Source organism: Tachysurus vachellii, chromosome 3, assembly GCF_030014155.1.
Source record: "Tachysurus vachellii isolate PV-2020 chromosome 3, HZAU_Pvac_v1, whole genome shotgun sequence".
NCBI lineage: Eukaryota > Metazoa > Chordata > Actinopteri > Siluriformes > Bagridae > Tachysurus > Tachysurus vachellii.
Genome location: NC_083462.1, coordinates 28,983,735 through 29,006,038, shown reverse-complemented (window position 1 = coordinate 29,006,038; position 22,304 = coordinate 28,983,735). Strand labels below are relative to the sequence as shown.

At 37.6% G+C, this 22,304-nt stretch overlaps 1 protein-coding gene across 1 annotated transcript; it reads right to left on the bottom strand.

Annotated features, from left to right (window-relative positions):
* Positions 1 to 904: 904 nt before the first annotated feature.
* On the bottom strand, positions 905 to 13,377 carry dsg2.1 (desmoglein 2, tandem duplicate 1). The gene is made up of 14 exons (XM_060866613.1): positions 13,142 to 13,377; positions 10,094 to 10,222; positions 9,803 to 9,964; positions 9,565 to 9,706; positions 9,303 to 9,466; positions 9,018 to 9,152; positions 8,666 to 8,851; positions 8,188 to 8,537; positions 7,830 to 7,972; positions 6,582 to 6,806; positions 5,758 to 5,985; positions 5,419 to 5,546; positions 4,523 to 4,798; positions 905 to 3,557 (listed from the first exon to the last, which is right to left on the bottom strand). Exons 1-14 carry the CDS (start codon positions 13,181 to 13,183, stop codon positions 2,361 to 2,363), a joined length of 3,507 nt encoding a protein of 1,168 aa, XP_060722596.1. The 5' UTR covers positions 13,184 to 13,377; the 3' UTR covers positions 905 to 2,360.
* Positions 13,378 to 22,304: the final 8,927 nt, after the last annotated feature.

Genomic DNA, 22,304 nt, shown 5'->3' with positions numbered 1-22,304 from the left:
AAAAAAAATTGTGTCACTGTCACAAATGCAGAACAGGAAACACGCGTGTGCCTGTGTGTGTCAGACTGAGGTCTGAAATGGTGATAAAGTATGACTTTGTGTTTTTGTGTGTCTAATTTAGGGTTTGTTAGTGTGAGAAAATATGATTGTGTTTGTGTGTGTGTTTACATGTGAGACAGTCAATCAGACTGAGCGCATTTAAAAACAACAGACGTATATGGACGAGTGTGTATAAAAGAGTATGATGTGCATCAGGAGGTATCATAGGTGAAAGTATGTATTAGGAGATATAATAGTGTGTTTGTAAGTTATATGATGGTGTAAGAGTATAATAGTGTGTATGTGTGTGTGTGTGTGAGAGAGAGAGAGAGAGAGAGAGAGAGAGAGAGAGAGAGAGAATAACAGCGTTTGTATGAGAGTATGACAGTGTATGTCAGATGAATTATTGCCCAAACTGCCTCGCTTCTCCAACCTTTGACTCACTCTCATAACTTTTTTGTGCAATTAATAGTCTGTGAAAGAAATAATGATTTTGAATACTGAGAGGATTTGACAGTGTGTGAATGTTTGATTGTGTTTGAGTGTGTGTGTGTGCTCGTGTGTGTGAGAACGTGATATTGCATATAAGAGGGTATGAGTCCTTTTACTCATATGAAAGGGTGTGTGGTGTGTGTGTGTGCGTGTGTGTGTGTGTGCGTGTGTGTGTGGGGTGTGTGTGTGTCTCAATTTGAATTATAGCTTGAACGACTTACTCTCAAAACATCCATTGCGCAACACAGCAACCAAAACAATTATATTACACAAACGATGAATAATTTATAGTCCGAGACAATTTTTTAAGCTTGTTTTTGATTGTGTAAAAGTTTTACCAGAATAACAATACATGAGGCATGAAAATAACAAATATTTCTCGAAACATTGTTTATTTTATTAAAATATACAATAAATGAGACATTAAATCCAAGTGGTTCCAGTTTAAAACCCTCATTTCAAAGCTAAAGCATTCACTTTGATAGTAAATGGCAGTTTAATAGGAAGCACATTCATGTCGCTGTTGCAAATCTTGAAAATCTTTATATAAAAAAAATAAAAAGTAATAAAGTCCCCTTTTTGACTTAAATTGCCCTTAAAACATTTACCAGCAACTACTATTTGATGTAGAACAATACAGGTGCATGTTTGAATATTAATCCAGTCCCAGTATTGCTTTGTCACTTGTGAAAACATTACAAAGTGAAAATACAAACCCATTAGCAAAAGGACTTGTAACTGTCTATTAGCTTTTAACAGAAAAAGGAAGATACAAAACTACCACAATTTTACAGGTCAAAAGCCTCTTTACATTCTGAAATTTTGAAGAAAATGACACCTCAAACTAACATTATGAAAGGTTAGAGGAGCTAAATTGTGACTGCACAAGAAATCATATGTAGAACAAGAAATCATATGTAACGTCACTATCATTGTTCCTTTCTGTTATAAATGCAACAGTAGCTTGTGAATATTTAGTTGCATGAAATCAAATGTATTGTTTTTGTAATTTGTCATCGTTTGTGACTTTTGTGAAGTACTGTATTAATGCAAAACATGCAATTGTTTTTATCGGTAAAAACTTTCCAAAAAAAGTAATAAAATATACCATAATTAATTTATTGTAAATGTAATTTAAACATTACAATACTAAACTAGCTTAAATGACAGCGGTGCTCTCAAAATTGTGAGTACAAGTAACTTTTATTTTGAAAACACTCCAAACCTAGTACACATTTTCCATACGGCTATGATAAGTGGCTTGTTAATAATTTAACTGTTCAACAGTCCTAAACTGTTCAACAGTCTTTGTGCATTTTTTTATAGTAACTTATTTTATGTGTTTTTCTACAAAGGGCTTGTATATCAGTAAAAGAAACCTTGGAGCAAGATGAACTCCTCCCAGCATGTTTGTTTGTGTTTTATATAAATTTATGAGTTTTTTTCTTTCCTGAAATATGCATTGACAATACAGAATGATAAAACTACTTTTTTTATATAGATTGAAACACTGAATTTAGTGTTAGAAGCAAATTGTGTAACCTTTAAGAAGTAGTGTTATTTCTGATATGAAATTGAATAGGATAGAGATACTTAGTAATACCACACAAAAAACACAGTTACCCTAAAACAGCTTTAAAATAAAGAAAAGAAGAAAACATAGCAATGAACCAATACTCAGGTAAATGTGTGTACAGTGTATGCATTAATGACTACTGTATAAGCACCTTTGGGTGTCAAAATGCTTGTACTTTTTCCATGTTAAAACACTGAGGAGATGACCTCAGGCTCCTGTTGTTGTGTTCAGTGTTAGGAAAATTAAACCGTAATTACAGGTTGGTTTTCACAACCTTTTTCTCTTGGATGACAACTTTCCGTGAGCTGGAAAGTCCATGTGCAGTGCCATTCTGGGACAGGGCAGTGGATTGTAATCCCCCCTGCAGGGATCCTTGGGTGAATCCTGAAGTACCCCCCTGCCTCTCCACTACATGCACCATACTCTGAGAAGCTCCGGCTACAGGAACACTTCTTTGGAGTGATCCATTAATCGTAGACCCTCCTTGCCCTTCCACCACCATTATGCCTTGAGAGCCAGAGATACCCCCTCTCTGCAGTGTTCCTTGCCCATCCACCACCATTATGCCTTGAGAGCTAGAGATGCCCCCTCTCTGCAGTGTTCCTTGCCCATCCACCACCATTATGCCTTGAGAGCCAGAGATGCCCCCTCTCTGCAGTGTTCCTTGCCCATCCACCAGCATTATGCCTTGAGAGCCAGAGATGCCCCCTCTCTGCAGTGCTCCTTGCCCTTCCATCACCATTATGCCTTGAGACCCAGAGATGCCCCCTCTCTGTAGTGTTCCTTGAAGGACGTGGCCGCCTTGTGCACCTGCATCAACGAGCAACAGGCCTGTGTTCTGTGTCATGTTGGATCCTCCATGAGTTTCCAACAACACCATTCTATCACCTCCACCAATCGTGGCTTGTGCTGGCATAGCACCCTGGACCAGGACTCTTTCGGTCATTGGAGCACTGTTCAGCACATACATCCCCTGGTTCAGTCCCATGGCGGGTCTCTCGGCCAATAGCACGGTGTTAGAGACCTGCGGCTCTACCATGTAGTACATTGGCTGCTGCTGCACCATCATAGTCTGGACCGGCTGCACATCAGACACTACTTGGGTGTTTTTAATTAGCGTGTTCTCCTCCATGCGTGTGGTAGCGGTTGATGCAACATTGGAGGCCGTGTTGACAGTGTTGGCAAAGTTGGTGTGCATGGAAACTGATTCAGTGTGATCCATGACGGGTTTTGAAGGAGGAGGAAGGCTGGGAGCAGCCGCTGTAAACTTTGTACCACCACAAATTTCGGCTAGAGTAGTGAACTTTGGCCCCAAGTCATCAAGGAACGCTAGATCATAATCCTCTTCCAAGACGCTGCAGCACCCTATAGAACCAGCGGATGAGCCTGTGCCCTCAAACCCAAATGGCACAAGATTCTCTTCGGTTTCAATATTTAACTGCTGACTTCTCTGCAACAGACAAATAGGCATGTTAAAGCTCTGAACATCATGTGGCATCTTACAAGAATTGACCTGCTTTTTTCTGCATATAAAACTGTTTTCTGCACAAAAAACTTGATTTGAAAAGCACAATGGTTATGTAGCAATAATCCTAACAAACTAAAAGACATTGCTGAAGTTAGCTTGATAGCTGACAAAGTTGAAGCATAAACAGTAGGATTTCAAAGTCACTACTACTTACTTCTTATTATTTAGGGATATATTATTTTAAAGCATTAATGTTATTTTAAAAGATAGCACAACTTCCTCAGTTCATCTTTAAGAAATGTTGCTCATACTGTATTACGTGCTATCGTAAGAACTGGAGGCAAGCTCTGCCATCCCTATTCTATATACATGAGCTCATACGCAGCCACGACTGGGCGTCTGTCACTCTGGCTGATGGTGGAGAGAGCCACAGACTGGGTTTTTCACTGGCGTTAGGGCGAATCATTTTCTGTAGCGCCATCAAGAAACTATAAACTCAATTATAAACTCAAATGAACTAAAGTGTCATTGGACATTATGCAGTCTCCAAGGCTTCTTTGAGAACTTGCTACATTTCTTCCGTCTTTACACGTACAATTTCAGACACACACTATTGCAGTCGGTAAAATGTAGGTGTGTAAAACAATCTCTGTTTCTATTAAGGATTTATAATGTACAATGCAGAAAGCCATCGTTAACACCAAAGAGATTAATGGTCGTTGACTAATATTTGATATTTACACATTCACAATAGTGTATATTGTCAAAATGTTTTAATGACATTTTTGTAATATTCTCGATGAGTATGTACCTCTGTGTGCTATACAGTCCAGAATAGAAAACCATGTGTGAAAAGAAATTTGCAAAATTTCATTTAACTTTCTCAACTATTGAAAAATCTACTCTATGATATGAATCCTATTCTTTTGTGTGTGTGCTTTACTTACATTGGAGTAGTAACAAATTAAGTAGTCTTCATCAAGGGCCATTCCACTGTCAACTGTGGAAAACCCATCCCTCGTCATCCCATGGTGTCTGCTCATCCCATGATCCATAGATGTCATTTCCATCCGATTATAGGTGTGACCTCCTGCGATCATGTCTCCTGCTCCGGCTAGTCTGTAACCACCAGATCCAAAAGCACCTCCCATCATGGACCCAATGCCGCCTTTCATGCGGCCTATTCCAATGCCATCAGTTTCATTCAGGATTAAGGGCACATCCTGTCAAATTTAGAATATAAACAATTGGAATAACAGCGTTGGACATTTTGAACTGAACATTTTCTAATAAACATTTTTTCAAATTTTCATGAACATTTTGTACTGCAGCTGGATTTTAACCTTTGCATGAATCACACCATTACCACTTTAGGATAAATGGTAACAATTTATTTTGATAAAGCGATCAACAAACCATATATAGGGTCTCGATATACTATAAGATTTTCATAAAACAATATTCAACAACAGATAATAACTAAGATTACAAAGTATTTTACTAATAATCATTAAATTTAAGGATAATGATATTGAATAAATTTTAATAGAATCTATAAATCCTTTTTTTTCCTTTTTTGTTTTTTTAGAGCTTGTGATGTTTGAAGATTATTTCTAGACTCATATCACTCATCTTGTCCTTTCACTGTTTCATATTGAGATCACTTGAACTCGAGTTTCACTGTATGACATGTTGAAAGATACCAAGCATCATCTGAGTCGTTGTTGAGAATCAGTTTATAGACTGGTTCGTGGCAGACTATAGATGGATTGTAAAGGGAGTGTCTACTTTGGACTATGCAAATACAAATGTTTTAATACAGAAGTTGAGTTATCTCTCTTACCCGGTCTTCTCCCTGCCCTTCTGTATGGTAGGAAATCAGATGCTCTTTAGTGTCGTATGGAATATCAGCGAAGGCTCCGGTCATGCCGGCTGCACCACACTGACAGAGCAGCAGTAGGAGTGGAATAACTGTAAAGACAGGCGGACTGATCACTAAAACGTAGTTACCTACTGCTTACTTCTTTGTCGTTACAGAGATTGAGTGAAGCCATTTTTCTCCTTAAGAATGCCTTGGATATAAATATTAATTTCCATACTTTTCCTCAAAGATTTCCTTTTTCAAACTTTAAGCACATCCTTGGTGTAAATCGAATTTAAAAGACACAAAAATTATGCTCACGTAATAAAAGGAGGAGTCCCAAGAGAAGCAAACCAATTCCGGCACCACCGAGTTTCGAGCTCTTCTTAGCATTAAGGTCACATGTTGCTGATTTATCACATGTGCATACGTCTAACTTGAGCACTTGCTTGTCTGGACACGATATTCCTTGTTGGTCTCGAATTTCCAGAGTCACTTGACGAGGACCTGGCCACATTGTGTCTTCGGGCTTCAAAACGGCTGTTGTATCTACAATAACACAATAAAATCAACATTAATGACCTTAGACTTGCTCATTGGGGATAAATACACATACATACATACATACATACATACATACATACATACATACATACATACATACATACATACATACATACATACATACATACATACATACATATATACATACATACATGCACACTGTATAACTATATATATCTTGAATTTTATTATATTAATTCTTTATACTACTCCTTATGTTTATCTTCTGTTCTATGTTTATGTTCTGTAAAGCTGCTTTGAGACAATGTCCATTGTAAAAAGCGCTATACAAATAAACTTGAATTGAATTGAAAACTTGGAACATTACTGCATTATACAATCCCATGAACAAATATTAGACACGGTCCACAGTCATTTTCCTTAATCGATCAATTTATTCTTACATTAATATTTTACAATAATAGGCAAAAGCTGACAAGCTGGCATGTGACAACAGTATACATTTTGCCTAAATCCAAATTTCTTGAAGGAACTAACGATTATTTAATTCCTTTATCGTCTTTTGTACCATGAAACACACGTTGCCCTGAATGTCAGGGCAGATCACTAAAAATACATACCGCTGAAATGCTCCAATAGAGTCCATTTTCCATCTGTCCCTTCAGGAATAATGGTGAATTTAAAGGGTGCTCCATTGGGAAAATCATCAATGTCCTCTGCACTAACATACAAAACTTCCTGAGTGGTACACATAGTCTGAGTCTTATTCTTCAGAATGGGGCAGTGGTCATTAAAGTCCTCCACCTGGATGGCGACAGTGCCCGTGGCTGTCTTTGAGGGCATGTCTATAATGACAGATGGAAAGTATTACATTTTGAACAGCACATTTTCACCATCTTAGTATAAATTTTTTTTATTAAATTATATATTGAGGTAAAAAAAAGACAAACAATAATATCTTAAACATTGTAAGGGAGACTATTTTCAATGTGTGATATTACTATTACTATACACGTCTTTTATATACGCCTGTTGTACAAGTAGTGCCATAATGCCCATATGCTCTACTAGTCATTATATGACTGCGCTGCCTGGTCTTCATGAAAACTACAAATGCTATGTGTAAAGTCAAAATATGCTAATAGATTATCAGCATCAGTTGCCTTCTTTCTATAAGAACAGAAGAAGAAACACAAATAAACGGTTATCATTATACGCTATTTCTTTTGTCAGATTCACAAATTGCTCCTCCTACTGTACATGGCACTTAAATTGCCTTCTATCACCATGTTGCACAGGAGCATTGTATATAGGCACCATAGCTCCCCCTAGTGAAGCATGACTAAACCTTTCTACACTCTACAAGTGAAATATGATGTGTACATTATATACACAGTATATATACACGTACGGTGGGGTCCAAAAACCTAGAAACTGAAAATCTAGGAATTGCTTTGAAATGAAATTATGTTAATAAATAGAATGTTTTCAGAACAGAAAAAAAACTTCATCATGACTAGTCTGATGTATATTTAAGTCTTTATTTAAATGTAAGCAAAAGTGACCATGTTGCTTTGACCAGACTGACCGCAAGTGCTGTGCAGAAAAACTCAGATTTTCCACAAGTCATGGGGACGTACCAAATACAGAGAAATTGAGAAATAGTAAATGCAAATATTTTAAAATTTCTACTTTTCCCTAAATTTGTTTCTGATTTGTAATAGTTTTGTGCAAAACAAAAGCATTTTCACAAATGTTCTCGGACTTTTGGGCCGCACTGTATATGTTCTTTGTGCATCTTGTCTTACTAGAGAATACTGCAGACGGAAAATACATTAAAAGATAATGTAAGCAGATAAGTCATGTACCTTGGCTAATACAGAGGATTTCTGCCATGTAAGTCCCATTGACCAGATATGGAGACTCTCGATCTGGGATTTTGTTCAGTTTGATAGCACCGGTGTTCTCGTCAATAGACAGCCAGTTGTCTCGGTCAGAGCCTTTAACATATCTGGAGAGGAAAACCAGAAGTATAGTTCAGATATGGAGATATCAAAGATGGATAAAAAAAAGCCAGAAATATTTGACAAAACGAGTGCAGAACTATAATGAGTGCTGATATTTTCAGACAGATTCAGAAAGGTTAAGCTTACCATGCTGTGTGTTGATAACTACATGTATGTAACTGAGAAGACATTCTGTTTATGAAATATGTAGAGGACTCACTTGACTCCCTTAGCAGGCAATCCTGTGTCTGAATCGGTAGCATAATACGTTGTGATGGCTTTTGATATATCAACCCCCTTGCCATTTTCAGAAATTGGAATGGCCTTCACTTTGGGAATGAAGCGCGGACCTTCAGGCTGGTTCTTTACATTAACATGCATGTTGTAGATTTTACTTAAGCCTCCACTGCCTGCCATTCCGGTAGCTCCCCCTGCTCCTCCTCCTCCTCCTCCTCCTCCTCCTCCTCCTCCTCCTCCTATCATCGCACTAGACCCAGCGGCGTCATATGCAGCCACATTGTTCACCACGATGCCCAGATTCATATCTTTTACTTCCTCGTAATCTACAGCCTGAAAGCAACATATATATATGTTACTTCTTCTGCACAGTAAAAGTAGTCTAATAATATCACTAAGGCAATGTAACAATATATGTGGAATGTTTGTCATCATCTAAAGCAATATAAGCTTAATACAACCTTGACAAGCATCAGGACTCCCTCATTGGTCTTTGGATCGGTGACGATCTTGAAATGCCCTCCCCCATTGCCCGACACAATTTGGTAATCGGCCTGCCAGTTTTCAGTGCCTTGCAAGTCTTTATCGGTGGTTTTAAATCTCATCACCTCCACATTCTCTGTGTTCTCCTCAATACTGGCTTCATACTGTACACAGAAAAAGAAACAAATAGGATTAACTGTCTCATTGGCTAAACTAGAGTGGTACATTTCTGTATCCTGTACTGTATATTACATATTTTAGAGAAGCACTGTCTAATTTCAGTACACTAGAACAAGTAAGAACACAAGGATTAAACAGGTGCTGCCTTACAAAGTCCTTTTCCAGTATTGGGGGGTTATCATTGACGTCCTCGATCTGGATATTGAACGTTGCCATCCCTGAGTTGCAACCTGGACCCCCATTAAGGTCTGATGCTTTTACAGTAAGTACATACTGGTCAATGCTCTGCAGAGAGATGAGTATTATAGTGAGACGTGTTATGTTACAATAAAGACAAACTGTCTGTTGTATATTGGTTTTTTTTTCTGTGTTAAATTCATAAGGAATAGCCATTTATTTTATTTAACACATTTGTTTATATGTGTGGCGCCTCACCTCTCGGTCCAAGTTAGGATTGTTAACGATCACTTCTCCATTCTGATTGATGCTAAACATCATGGCTCCTGCAGGCTTCTGATCAACTATCTCATAGTGGATCTGAGAGTTGATGTTCCCAGGTTCATCAGCATCCATCGCTGTTATTTTCATTACAGTTGTACCTAAACATTTCATTAGCAATGTTATCACCATTGTTTTTATCTCGTCACCTCCAATTTATCAAAAAAAAAAAAAAAAAGGTGATTTGATATGGACTTACCTATAGCGCTGAGCTCTTTCACAGATCCTGTGGTGATGGGCAAGAAGACGGGTGCATTGTCATTCTGATCTTTCACCTTTATTCTTAGCTGAATATCATTCTCTGCCACTGAGCCATCGGGGTACAGAGCAGTTCCCGAGAGCTGTGAAGCCCATCGTCATCAGAAAGGTATAATTATCATTATTCCGTTATTAACCTGTTTACAGTTAATATCAGTGCTCAGGGATTTTTAACTTACATTGTACTGGGAAATTTCCTCTCGGTCTAGGATCCCAGTTATTCGAACATTGCCGGTGTTAGCATCCACAACGAACAAGTTATAGGGTTCCTGATCTGCTCCAATGCCCTTTAAGGAGTATTTTATTGGACCTTTACTTGGATCTTCCTTGTCTGAACGAATCTAAAAGAAACATATTCAGTACAAAATGACTGTCAATTATTAAATAAAGATTAAAGTGGCAAAAAAGTGTGTTATCTTTTTCAAAGGTCTAGGTAGAAAATAAAAACAAATTAAAGAGTGCATTCTCACCCTAGCAATAAAGCTCTGTTTAGTATAGTCTACATTCTCTTCCAAAATTTGCGGAGGGACGATCCATTCTCTCTTGTATCTTCTGAGAGATCCGGAATGGACCGTTTTGGCTTCAGCTCCGAACACATTCTGGGTGGGGAAAGACAGAGAGGCATTTGCAAAGTAGCTCATTTTTTGTATGGTTGCTTAAATGCTTTATTTATTGTGAAGTTAATGTCAGTCTTCTCTGTTCAGACTGCAACAAGATTCTTACATCACTATGATGTCAACTGCTATGAAACTATAAGTCTGTGGACTTAAACTTGCTTATATTGTGCTGAAAATGTAGAATTTCCTGAAAGTGCATGAGGCGGCGACATTACGCGGCTTGTTTGCCACAACACAGAACACATAAAATGGTGGACACATTCATAACAGCTACAATTCTGTGAAAACAAGCATCTGCTTCACTGTCTGCTTATTTGTCTTTACAACACTGCTTTCATCTCATCCAAATATCCCTCACAGCAAATACTACACAGTACACAGACAAGCCAGACTAGTGCTTAGAGCCCTATTCAGATCTGCTAAACTGAATGAAACACCATTTACATTTACATTTACAGCATTTGGCAGACGCCCTTATCCAGAGCGACGTACATAAGTGCTTAAATCTCTAACATTGAATACATTAATGCTGGCTCATTAAGTTACATACTTAAGATACCATGAGTTTAAAACATTTGTTCAAAGTTACAATGAAAGTGTCAAAGGTGTGTTTTTTTTTATTTATTTTTTTATTTATTTTTTTAAATGCAAGAATGCAAGATAATGAAAGAAGTGCTAGTACACCACACCGCACAAAATGGGCCCCATTAATGCAGCTTTACTAACGCAGAGCACGATATGTGTTAATAGTCCACATAAGGGTTGACATTAATAAGCTATGTTTGTTGTATTCTCATTGCGATTTCTTTTTCTGGGGTAAATCTTATATAGCTTTATAAAAAAAAAAGGTTTGAAATCCCACAGTTTTAAAATGACCAGCAATATACAGTGGGATCCAAAAAAATCTGAAATATATAAAAACACTCGAACAAAAAAAAAAAAAATAGAAAACAAACAGAATGTTTGAAATGTCTTGCACAAAAAAGGGAAACAGGCAACAGCTTGATTATTCAAAATTAAAGATGTATGAATTAATTACAAATTCAAGATATAGCGAATTTGTCACAATTTAAAGTGATATTGACCAGGTTAACTCCTTTGTAAAAAAAAAAAAGGTCAGATTATCTGTGAATCTAATTCCTTCATTGAAGTGATCAGAAAACACTATGATGGTGCCGAAAATGAACTGCAATACCCATCAGTCACAGCACGGACACTGTTTACGGACACTTCAGTTCTCTGTGCATTACAGTACCAACACATACTGTACTGTATATAAGCACACGCACAGTATTTGTTCAACTCAGTTCACGCATCTGACATGCAAAGTATTTTCATTTGTTATCTAATTGGTTAAGGCTCTGGGTTGTTACTTGGAAGATCAGGGTTCAAGCACCGTCAAGCTGCCACTGTTGGGCCCTTGAGTAAGGCCCTTAACCCTCCCTGTTCTGGAGCGATGCATAATGGCTGACCCTGTGCTCTGCCCCCGACCTCCAAAGCTGGTATATGCAAAGAAACAATTTCACTGTGCTATAATGTATATGTGACAAAAATAAAGGCTTCTGTCTCCTGTTCTTGATTTTGAAATGTTTTTTTTTTTTTTTTTTTGTGAGTCTTGCCTTGTGCTTTGATAACCTGCTTTGTTTATACATCACACAGCCTCTTGCCTGTTTTGTGACTCTCACCTTTGTTTTTTGATTTGTTTGTACTGCCACTGTCCTTTAATATACACTTTCATGGATTTGATCTCATATGCATCACAGTGTTTAACACACACTTGTAGAGTCTGTGTCATTAAAGCAAGATTAGGATTCTACTTTTCCCTGAAGCATAGCAGAAGCATTTTCACTCATAGTGTAAAACGTTTTAACTGCATTGCATTAATATTACAGTTATTTCCAGATTGACCCATTTAATATTTGGCCTAATGCTTAACTGCCAGTGACTAAGTAGCCAAACCCTACAGCATTATATAATGCTAAAGACTTTAATTGTGCTTCTTTGGGAGTGGTCATAGTTGAAGTAGGACAACATCAGGCTACATTCTCTAAATATGGTACTCTTCTCTAAATAAATACTTTGTTCTGTTCATTGTACTCTCTTCAGCTAACCCAGAATATCAGGTACTTTCTCTTTGAAAACTTTTAGACTTCCCCCAAAACCAGGCTATGCTTTTACTCTTTGCATATCAATTGTAATTCCTCTTGTGATTATCAAACGATTATCTTACTTTGCATTGCGTCTCTTATAATAAATGCAAAATAGCAAGGTGCTACAGATTTGCCTTTATTAGTAATAAACCTAAGGCAATTGTTTCTGCATTAATGTTATTGTGATGCACGCCGACCCCAACCTCCTCAGGTGGGATATGTGAAGAAAAGAATTCCACTGTGCTGTAATGTATATGTGGCGATAATAAAGGCATAAATGCCCCCCATATTAATTAATATTATTAATTCATTAATTACTATTCATATTTTTATTAATATTGGGTGAGAACATCTTTTAGTCTGGTATTTGTCTGCTTGTCATAATTAAGCGTTAATTATGTATTATTTCTTGCTAAATTCTTGCTAAAACTGGCTCTACATCTTAATGCTGTACCAAAAAAGATGATCAAAGTCAATTACGTCTGTATTTTATGCGACTAATAACATTGATTCGTTTTTAGCGAGTCGGCTTCCGGAGTTCATCTAAAAGAGCCGATTCAAAGAACCGACTCGTTCTCGATCGACAAATAGTTCAATTTATTATCGGTAAAAGAAGCACTCAGTGGTTATTTTAACAAGAGGAAAGGCAATACCGGAAACTTTTTTCATTAAACGTATCTAAAAAGTATGTATACAGGGACTCCATGATAAAAAGAAAAGAAATAAAATGAATATAGAAGTCTGAACTTACTAACAAAACGAAACCAATCAGCAAGTGAAACGGCCGGGCCATTTCCGGGGAGCTCGCGGTCTTCAAATCCAAAACACGGCGTAGAAAATACGGTTGTTTGGTTCTAGTTGGTTAAACACGTCTAACACAGGTGCTGTGCGACTACATGGCATAGGAGGAAGTCAGCGCTTTGAAAACCACCACACACACCTTAGTTGAGAGGAGGATCTAAACGACAAAAAAAACCCTCTCTCTCTCACACACACACACACACACACTCTCTCTCCCTCCCTGTCTCTCTCTCTCTGTCACACACACTCTCTATCCCTGTCTCTCTCACTCTCACACACACACACACACACACTCTCTCTCTCTCTCTCTCTCTCTCTCTCTCTCTCTCTCTCTCTCTCTCTCTCTTTTGTTTGTTGTGTGTATCCATGGCACGATTCTCAGACATGCTAGTCTTTTACATTACCCAGCATTAATCCCAGGTTTATCAGCCAATAACAGTTTTTGTAACATTCAAAATGTTTGAGAGATTAACTGAAAATCCAGGGATATATTTACTTTATTTCATTTTCCTGCTTGTGTTCACAATTTGAAAAGATTTTTCCAGAGCTTGCACGCTTCAAATCCAACTGTGGCTGTGAGTACGTGACGGTTCAGTGGTTAAGACTTCGGGTTACTGATCAGAAGGTCAGGGTTCGAGCCTACAAGCTGCTGAGATATCAACGTTGGCTCTTAACCTCACCTGCTCCAGGGGCACCGTACTATGGCTGGGATATGTGAAAACTTAAAAGCATTTCACTGCATGTCTGTGTATGTGAGAATTTGATTCAGGATCCTCAGAGATTCCCAAGTCAACTGTGAGATCATGTACACTGTTAAAATAGATCCAAAAAAACAAACAAACCGAAAACCTAGCTTGGGCTTGTCCATCAATTAGCATTACGTCTGATGCCTACCCTTCGTGATGGCCAAAATTTCACTCTGTTGCTGTTTCAGAATGAGCCTGACTCAGCTATATGTGTGACCTGGTCACTATTCAGTTCAATTCAATTCAAGTTTATTTGTGTAGCACTTTTTACAATTGACATTGTCTCAAAGCAGCTTTACAGAACATAACCATAGAACAAAAGGTTAATATAAAGATTAATAGAACATAAAATTCAAGATCAATATTAGATATATGTAAATGTGTTTGTATTTATCCCCAATGAGCAAGTCTGAGGTGACTCAGACAGCAGTGATGAGGAAAAACTCCCTTGAATGGAAGGAAGAAACCTTGAGAGGAAGCAGACTCAAAGGGGAACCTCATCCTCATATGGGTGACACTGGAGGGTGTGATTATAAATATACAGTCTGACAAATGTTGTATTTATGCAAAAGTCCACATGGATTTGGCATCTCTTCGTATCGAGTCTAACTGGAGCTGGTAAATCTCTAGATGCCTCAGGATTCTCACAGAGTCAGCCTCACCCCCAGTTCTGTCTCTAATGTATTCTGTTAATCCAGAAATGTTCCTTGAGAAACGTAGTGTTTTTCATGGGGGTCTTTACTATGCTCTTTGTCAACTTCAGTCATTTTTAGTAACCACTTTTATCCTAGGTAAGTCATGGTTGTTCCAAACAAATGAACAAGAGGCAGGAATATACCCTGGATGTTATAGCAAGCAGCCATTCACACAGACATTCACACACCTCATCATGTTACTTTCTGACCTTTCCCCTTAAATCTGTTTATCATAAAAGGGGTATCTAAAGGGTCTTCCCATTGACATTGCCCTCAGATTCACTGAAATATAAAAGCCCTTTCAGAACAAGGTCTTTATCCATGAACAAAGGTCTTTTTATGTATTATGTTATATAATACAAATTCAACTATATTTGATACATATGCCATTTAATTGATATGGTGTCTATAAGACGGTAGTCGATTTTATCATTTTGACTTAAATTAGTAGTATTTATATAGAGTTACATATCAAATGAGGAGAAAATTATTTTGAGGATTAATTTATAATATCAAGTATTTCCAGCTGCTCTGAATTGTGATCATGAATATGTTTTTCCAATTTTATTCTAGTTTACATCATAAAATGATTACCATCGCCATGATTACCATTGCCATAAACAAACATCTGGTAAACAAACCAACCCAATCCAACCATGGGTTATCTCTTAGAAGATTCCTGCACAATCTTGATGAGGAACGATCAATAATAGGGCATGTCCCAGAGAAAATTATAAATCGATTTTATACATATCAAGAAAGTTTGGTTTTGTCAGGCCAGGTGTTATGAACACACCCACATACCCATATGCAAACATTTTAACCTACAAACGTCTGACAATAAGGAGAGCATATGTTTGAATCCTGAAACAGCACCTGGTTGCTTAGCACCTGGTCTTGTATAAAAACAGCATCATGTACATAAATAAACCCAAGTTACAGTCAGTTTTTACTTTTACTTTAGTGTTTCAGTTTCATTTATGTTCATCAGTGGATTTTAAAATAAATCTATGCATAAAATCAGCGGAATTCATTTCGAAAGATCTTTTACAGTATAAGGAAGAACATACTGTCGTTAAAGATCATGTTTACACTGTATGCAATGATAAAATTACAAGTATGTTCTTAATATTGTTTATTTGCTGGCTTTTTCCCTCTGAATGACCTTTGTAGTGAAAACCTAATAATAAGAAGGTAGTTACATATACAGTATAAAGACAATTTTACGAGTCCACAGTTTTATGAGTAACTATGTCTCGAACTTTATGGTGCCTCAGGATTGTGCAGCATGTTTACAGAGTTTTTATTTTAAAGCTCTTCAGGTAATCTCAGGACAGAAACCCCCCTAGGCAATACATGCTCTCTTAAGCTTGCCGACATGAACTCACTTACCCACTAACTCTCTCTGTCACACACACACACATGCACACACACACACACACACACACACACGCTTAATGCTCATTAAATATATACTTTAAAAATCCGTTACTTTTTAACTGCCTTATGAGGACCAGTTTTATCTTAAAACAATTTCAGTGTTCACACAGAAACTGAAGTATTATTATAATGACACATTGTCATGTCATCAGAAAAAAATATTTGTGATTGTATTTTGAACAGACAAAAAGGGTGTGTGTGTGTGTGAGCGAGAGAGTGAGAGAGATAGAGAGAGAGAGAGAGAGAGAGCGATAGATATTCTGACAAACAGAGTATGAGTGTGTGAGAGAGAAAGGGCGCGACTCAGGGCGTGCCTTGTTGCATTTAGGTGTTGTCTGCTTGCTGGAGGGACTTGGCTGGGAAGAGAGAAAAGCTGAAAAGCAGATAAGGTAGCGAAAAGAGTGAAGGACATGAACGAGGCTCCTACTTCACCTGCCTTACCTTTTAGGCATGCTGAAACAGACAATTTTTACTTTCAGCATTCCCTTCCTCCCTTCTCATTCCATCTCTTTTTCCATTGCACAAACAATATTAGTTATTGTATAAATATTATCACACATATTATTTGCTTGTTTCACCCTGCCCAATGTAGCCATTAGCCATTAGAATGAGGTCTTTAGAATAAGGTTCGAATAACACACGGTCATTAGAATAAGGTTCAAAATGTATTTTACAACCATTGAACCTCAGTAGCTATTAAAGGACAACGTGAACAAGAGCTGCATGTTAACTAGGGTCGATCCTCCATAAATCGGTTCCTAAGAGTTAGCTTCTGGACAGGAAAAAGAAAGACAGTTCGAGTGAAAGAAACAAAGCAGACAAAGATGCATGGACAAAACCAGTCTATCTGGAAACTCCCTTGTTGGAGCGGTAAACAGCCACAAATACTGCCTGGCCTTCTGTTGCCGTCAGCATACAGACATGCCTTTTACATGTTCAGAATGTTGCGATGACTCACAGATTATGGACGGGAAGAACAGAAAAATAGAAATAGGGAGTAGGTGTGGCAGCTGAATTTCAACTGGGTGTGTGTCCAAGGGTGTTGCTATAATGGCATACTGAATTCACATTTTGAGTCCTATGTCAATTCACATTTTGATGGTTACTGTACCATACTACGCAGGTGTATTCATGTATTATAGACTAAAGGTGCTTCAGATCATGTAAGCTTCTGGCTTACACACAGGTCTCCAAAATTAACATGGAATACAATTTGCCAACACCAGAGAAAAATCTGGTTTTAAACCAAACCAAGCTGTGTTTAAAGTGAAAATTGGCAGTGATAGACCTTTGGCTTTTATTATGTGTTGTTTATGACTCATTTCTGTTCTTTTCTTGATAGTCATTGTTTAATTAGTGTTTACCTTAGAAAACATAATACGTCTAAAACATAGCAAAATCTTCCTAGAACTCTCCTAGCACGTTCTGTTGTGTTCAGTTACACACAAACTCACTGTGAACACTGGGGCACTTAAATGCCTGTCATGTTGCTTTAGTAAGCTTTGCTTTAAATCTTTTCACACATAATCACTTATTGTCTGGGCGACATGTAGTCAGCTATGCAAGTCACGTCAAGCAATTCAAGGAAATTTTTTTTATTGTTTGTGGTGCATAGTGTAATTTTTCCAAGATCAGAAAACGTTACTGGTTCAAGACAACGACTGGCTAAATACATAACTTAAACAGTGTAGATAGATAGATAGATAGATAGATAGATAGATAGATAGATAGATAGATAGATAGATAGATAGATAGATAGATCAGAGTGACAATAGATTCTCTGTTTAGGGGTGTTGTATTGAAGCTGTTAAATAATGCATTGGCTTCAACGTATCTATGCGTGCAAAATATCTGTTGGTTTATGACTCTGTGGCCTCTTCAGTGACGCCCACAATGGAACACTGTCTTTTTTACTCCTTCTTTCCCTCTGCAGTCAGTCTCTCACTCTCCCTCTTTAGCTCTAGGTAATTTAAGGTCAGGCAAAGATTATAGTAGGTAGTGGATGCCAGAAGCAGGGCAGAACTGTGATCTAACTTTTTAAAGGAGTGGTGAGAGAGTAGATTTAGGAATGTATGGTATTACTAAGGACCATTTCGTGATACAGGAAACAGGAATAGGCATTTTGAAAACATTTAGCCGGTTATAATCACCACAATAAATTATACAATATAAATATGGATACAGACTTTTACATTTAAAGGATTGAATCACATGATCTCTCATTAAAACACAGAAACTCTTTTGTTTCTATCCAGATAGATCCCCCTTCCTTTTTTTTCACTTCTTTTTCCTTTCCTGTGCATGTGCGTGCATGTGTGTGTGTTTGTGTGAGAGTGTGTGTGCCACTTTAACAGCAGCCATTCAACACAAAACAACCCCAGCTCTCCATAGCAACAGCACGGAGTGAAACTTGAGAAGAAGATAAGGAAGTGAGAGAGAGAGAGAGAGAGGGAGAGAGAGAGAGAGAGGAATTTCTGTTTTGTCACCTGAATTCACACAGAAAATAAAAAAAGATAAGATATTAAAAAGTGTACCAAAGTTAAATCAACGGATATCGTTCATTGACAGTTCTGCTGCATGTTTCTTGTCTCTGAAAGCTCAAATGTGTTTAAAAGGTTTAAAATATTTAAGCATGTCAGTAATTTGTTAAAAGCATGTTTCCTTATATGTGAAACTTATAGTCGAGTTTATTCATGAAGCACAATGTATGTAAATACAGTAACAGGTAACCAACACACCGTACAGTGAACTTACATTCAATAAAAGGGAAAATAAAATAAAAGGCCTTAATGTACCAGTAAGGCAGATAACACAAATAATCCAAAAGAATACTATAAACACTGTAATAAACAAAACCACACAAGGAAACACATTGAAATATAACCAACCCATAAACAACAGTAACAATTGGGAAATGTTATGCATAATAATTTGCCATTCAAGTTGAATGTTAAAGTAAAATGTATTTTCTGTACTGCTTATCATACACAGGGTTGTGCGGAGCCTCGAACCTATCCCAGGTGTGCAAGGCAGGGGGAACCCTGGGCGGGGTGCCGAACCATCTCAGGGCACAATTACACACACTCTGACACCGGGGCAATTTAGAAATGCCATAAAGGTCATCTCACAACACATCTTGTCAGATTGTGGGAGGAAACCAGAGTACCCTGAGGAAACCCACCAAACTGGGAGAACATGTAAACTCCACCCGTGCACAGGAAGTGAACCCCAGACTCTGAAGGTGCGAGATGAAATGTAGAAATAAAGGATATACAAACGATACATCACTTTATCGACTATAATTTCCTTTTCCTTCAAGTTCGTTTTAAATTATGAATTCTTTGTTGAATTATTCAGATTATATTTGCTCTGTATGACTACTTTGTTCAGACTCACCTTAAATAAAAATGCTGAAGGAAAAAAAAAAACCTAACAGACCAGGTGCATTTTTTAAAAATCACAGTTGTGATCTGACACAAACCGTCATTGTCTCATAATGCAGAAGACAGCTTGGCAGTGATTCATCACTCTAATGACAGAAAGTGTGAGTCATAGAAAATGTTTATTTAGTGTTTGTGAATGTGAGAGTATTTTCATGATCGTATCTGATGACCAATATCCGATAATGTGTTTGTCATAAACCTGTAGGGTACCTGTCTGTGTTCACACCTGTTCCTGCCCTGACAAAAACACACACATACATAACTATGTATTACAACTCATGTGCTAAGCAACATATTGTGCAAAGTACGTGTGTTTGACGTGCTCTTACATCGCATTTCTTATATACATTTCGAACAGTCAGGAGCCACTGAAACGGAGCCAGCGTTGATCCAAGTGTTGGGCAATATCCACAAACACATGATACAGAGGCTGAGAAAATGCTTAGAACGTACAGGCAAACATGAAGAGAATATGTAATAACATGAAGAGAATATGTAATAATAAAAAAAATTAAGTATATTTAATTTTACTCTCATCGGTTCCTGACTTTTCGGACCCTGTTATAGTCAGACATTTTAGATATACATGAATATATTCACATTTTACATAATTATGGCTTGATTTATAAATCCCATCGAGGGTCTAATTATATACTTCAGTTAAACATAAAACCGTAAAATTCAGCCCACACATCCTGGTGCTGATTAATTTGAGACTTTGCACGGTGTTTCCGACATCTTAACTGAGCTGAGGCTTTTTTGGAGAAATCTCAGTGTTAACAGTTTTATTTAAACGTGTAATTTAACCCTTTATCTCAGCACTTTTGACCAACCGAACCAGTTTATCTACAGGCCGTCGTTTTCAGGCTGACCAATTGAGGTAGGAGAATAAACCGCACATTACATCTGAATCCGTTCTGACTCGGTGCCCTGTCCACTCATAGGACACAATGAGCAGGAGAGAGAGGAACAGAAAGAGGCATTAATGCTTTCTGTGATGCGAGCTACTACAGTTACCTGAGCTCCAAAAGAGGGGGGCTGTGAGAGAGCATGTGTAAACAGAGAGTGTGTTGAGGTCTTGGCTCTAGAATTACCAGCACACATCAGTGCTTGAGCAGTTGAAAACCGCAGACTGCAAAAGCCTATTATGAAAGAACTCACTTACAACATCTCTATTAACCTTCTTTAACATATATGGCAACTCTGTGTGGTTTATAAGGAAAAGTGTAGCATTTATTTATATTTACTTAGTAATAAATCACATCAAATATTATCATGAACATCTGAGAAGACATTTCGTCATAAAAAAAACAACATAATAAATGTGTGACATAAGTTGTATTGTGCAATACTTCCTGTCGCACTCTCACTTTTCCACATACAGTATGCAGACACAGACACACACACACACTGTCGCCTAGTGATGCCAACCTGGATCAGTGTAGTAATCATGGGACATTCTGTATTAGGGTGTAACCAGGTGTGCCTGAAGCCTAGCTAGACACACCCAGACTTGTATTTTAATGTCATTTGGTGCCCCTGGTTCATATAGTACATTATGTTGTGTCATTTTTATGGGTTTAATAATTAATAAGTAGTCATCAGTATTATATTTTTAAAGAATTTTGTAGGTACACAGGAGGAATACGATAACACGCAGGACAAATACAAAAAAATCTAATTGTGGATAGAAATTTAATTAACCTTGATTAGCTGGAGATAATGGATTTTGTGTTTGTCTACACTACTTTACAGCCCATTGCCCTTTATACACTTTAACCAGGCATGCAGGAGCTCTGGATAAGGGTGTGCTACTCACAGCAACATGCTAAATTCCACAGCTTCACCGTCAGGCCCCATTCTAGTACACTACCCAAACGTGATAAAGCCATCATATATCAAAACGCACTGCTCTGGCAAACACTGATATGTGATAAATATTTTCTTGAACTGTTTAATTTGCCAACGATGATTCCATCAGCTCTTTCCTTACTTTTGTTGAGGATACTGGAGACTTTATTACAGCATTCCAGTGTATAAGAAGCTTTTTTAAGCACTATTGATTCTTTTGTTCCAGGAATGAAAGTACTGAAAATACTGAGGAAACATCTAAAGTCAGTCAAAATGATGAATGAAGTTCAACATATACTAAAAAATGATGGCCTATACTGGTGATGATAATGATGATGATGATGATGATGATGATGATGATGATGATGATGATGATGATGATGATGATAATGAAGACTCAGAGTCTAATTATGTCTAAGGTCAGCTCTCACCAGACACACACAGTTAGAGACCTGCTATGATCTGCTTATCATAAAATCTGGACACTCCCAGCTTTTTCACCACACTGACTTTTTCCCTGAAGACACGCCATTCATCTTGATTAAACTATGAGTAGAAATGTATGCCCAGGCAAAGACAGAACCACAAACATGTAGGCACACAGCCTAGTAACTTAAAAAACCCACGAACAAACAAAAAAAAAGACTCCTGACCATATGTCCTTATTGAACTTTGCATTTGAAATATAAAGATATAACATCCACTTTTCTAGGAAGGCTTTTAGCTAGATTTTGGATTTTCAGCCACTAGAGTAGGGGTTTTCAGTCTTTCCCACAATGGGCCAGTTTGGTAGCAGGCTTTCAATCCAAACAAGCAGGAACCACACCTTATGTCACTAATTCAATCAGTGCAACTTAGTCTTTCATCAACAAGCCTGAAGCCGCACCATTGCATTAGTGATGTCAGGCATTGATGTTGGATACAGAGGACTGACCCCA

Excerpts from the sequence above, each read along its gene's own strand:
- dsg2.1 (XM_060866613.1), bottom strand. The coding sequence starts at position 13,183 with ATGGCCCGGCCGTTTCACTTGCTGATTGGTTTCGTTTTGTTA. Across the intron at positions 10,223-13,141 it reads TGATTGGTTTCGTTTTGTTA|AATGTGTTCGGAGCTGAAGC; the intron begins GTAAGTTCAGAC and ends TTCCCCACCCAG. Across the intron at positions 9,707-9,802 it reads AGGAAATTTCCCAGTACAAT|CTCTCGGGAACTGCTCTGTA; the intron begins GTAAGTTAAAAA and ends TGGGCTTCACAG.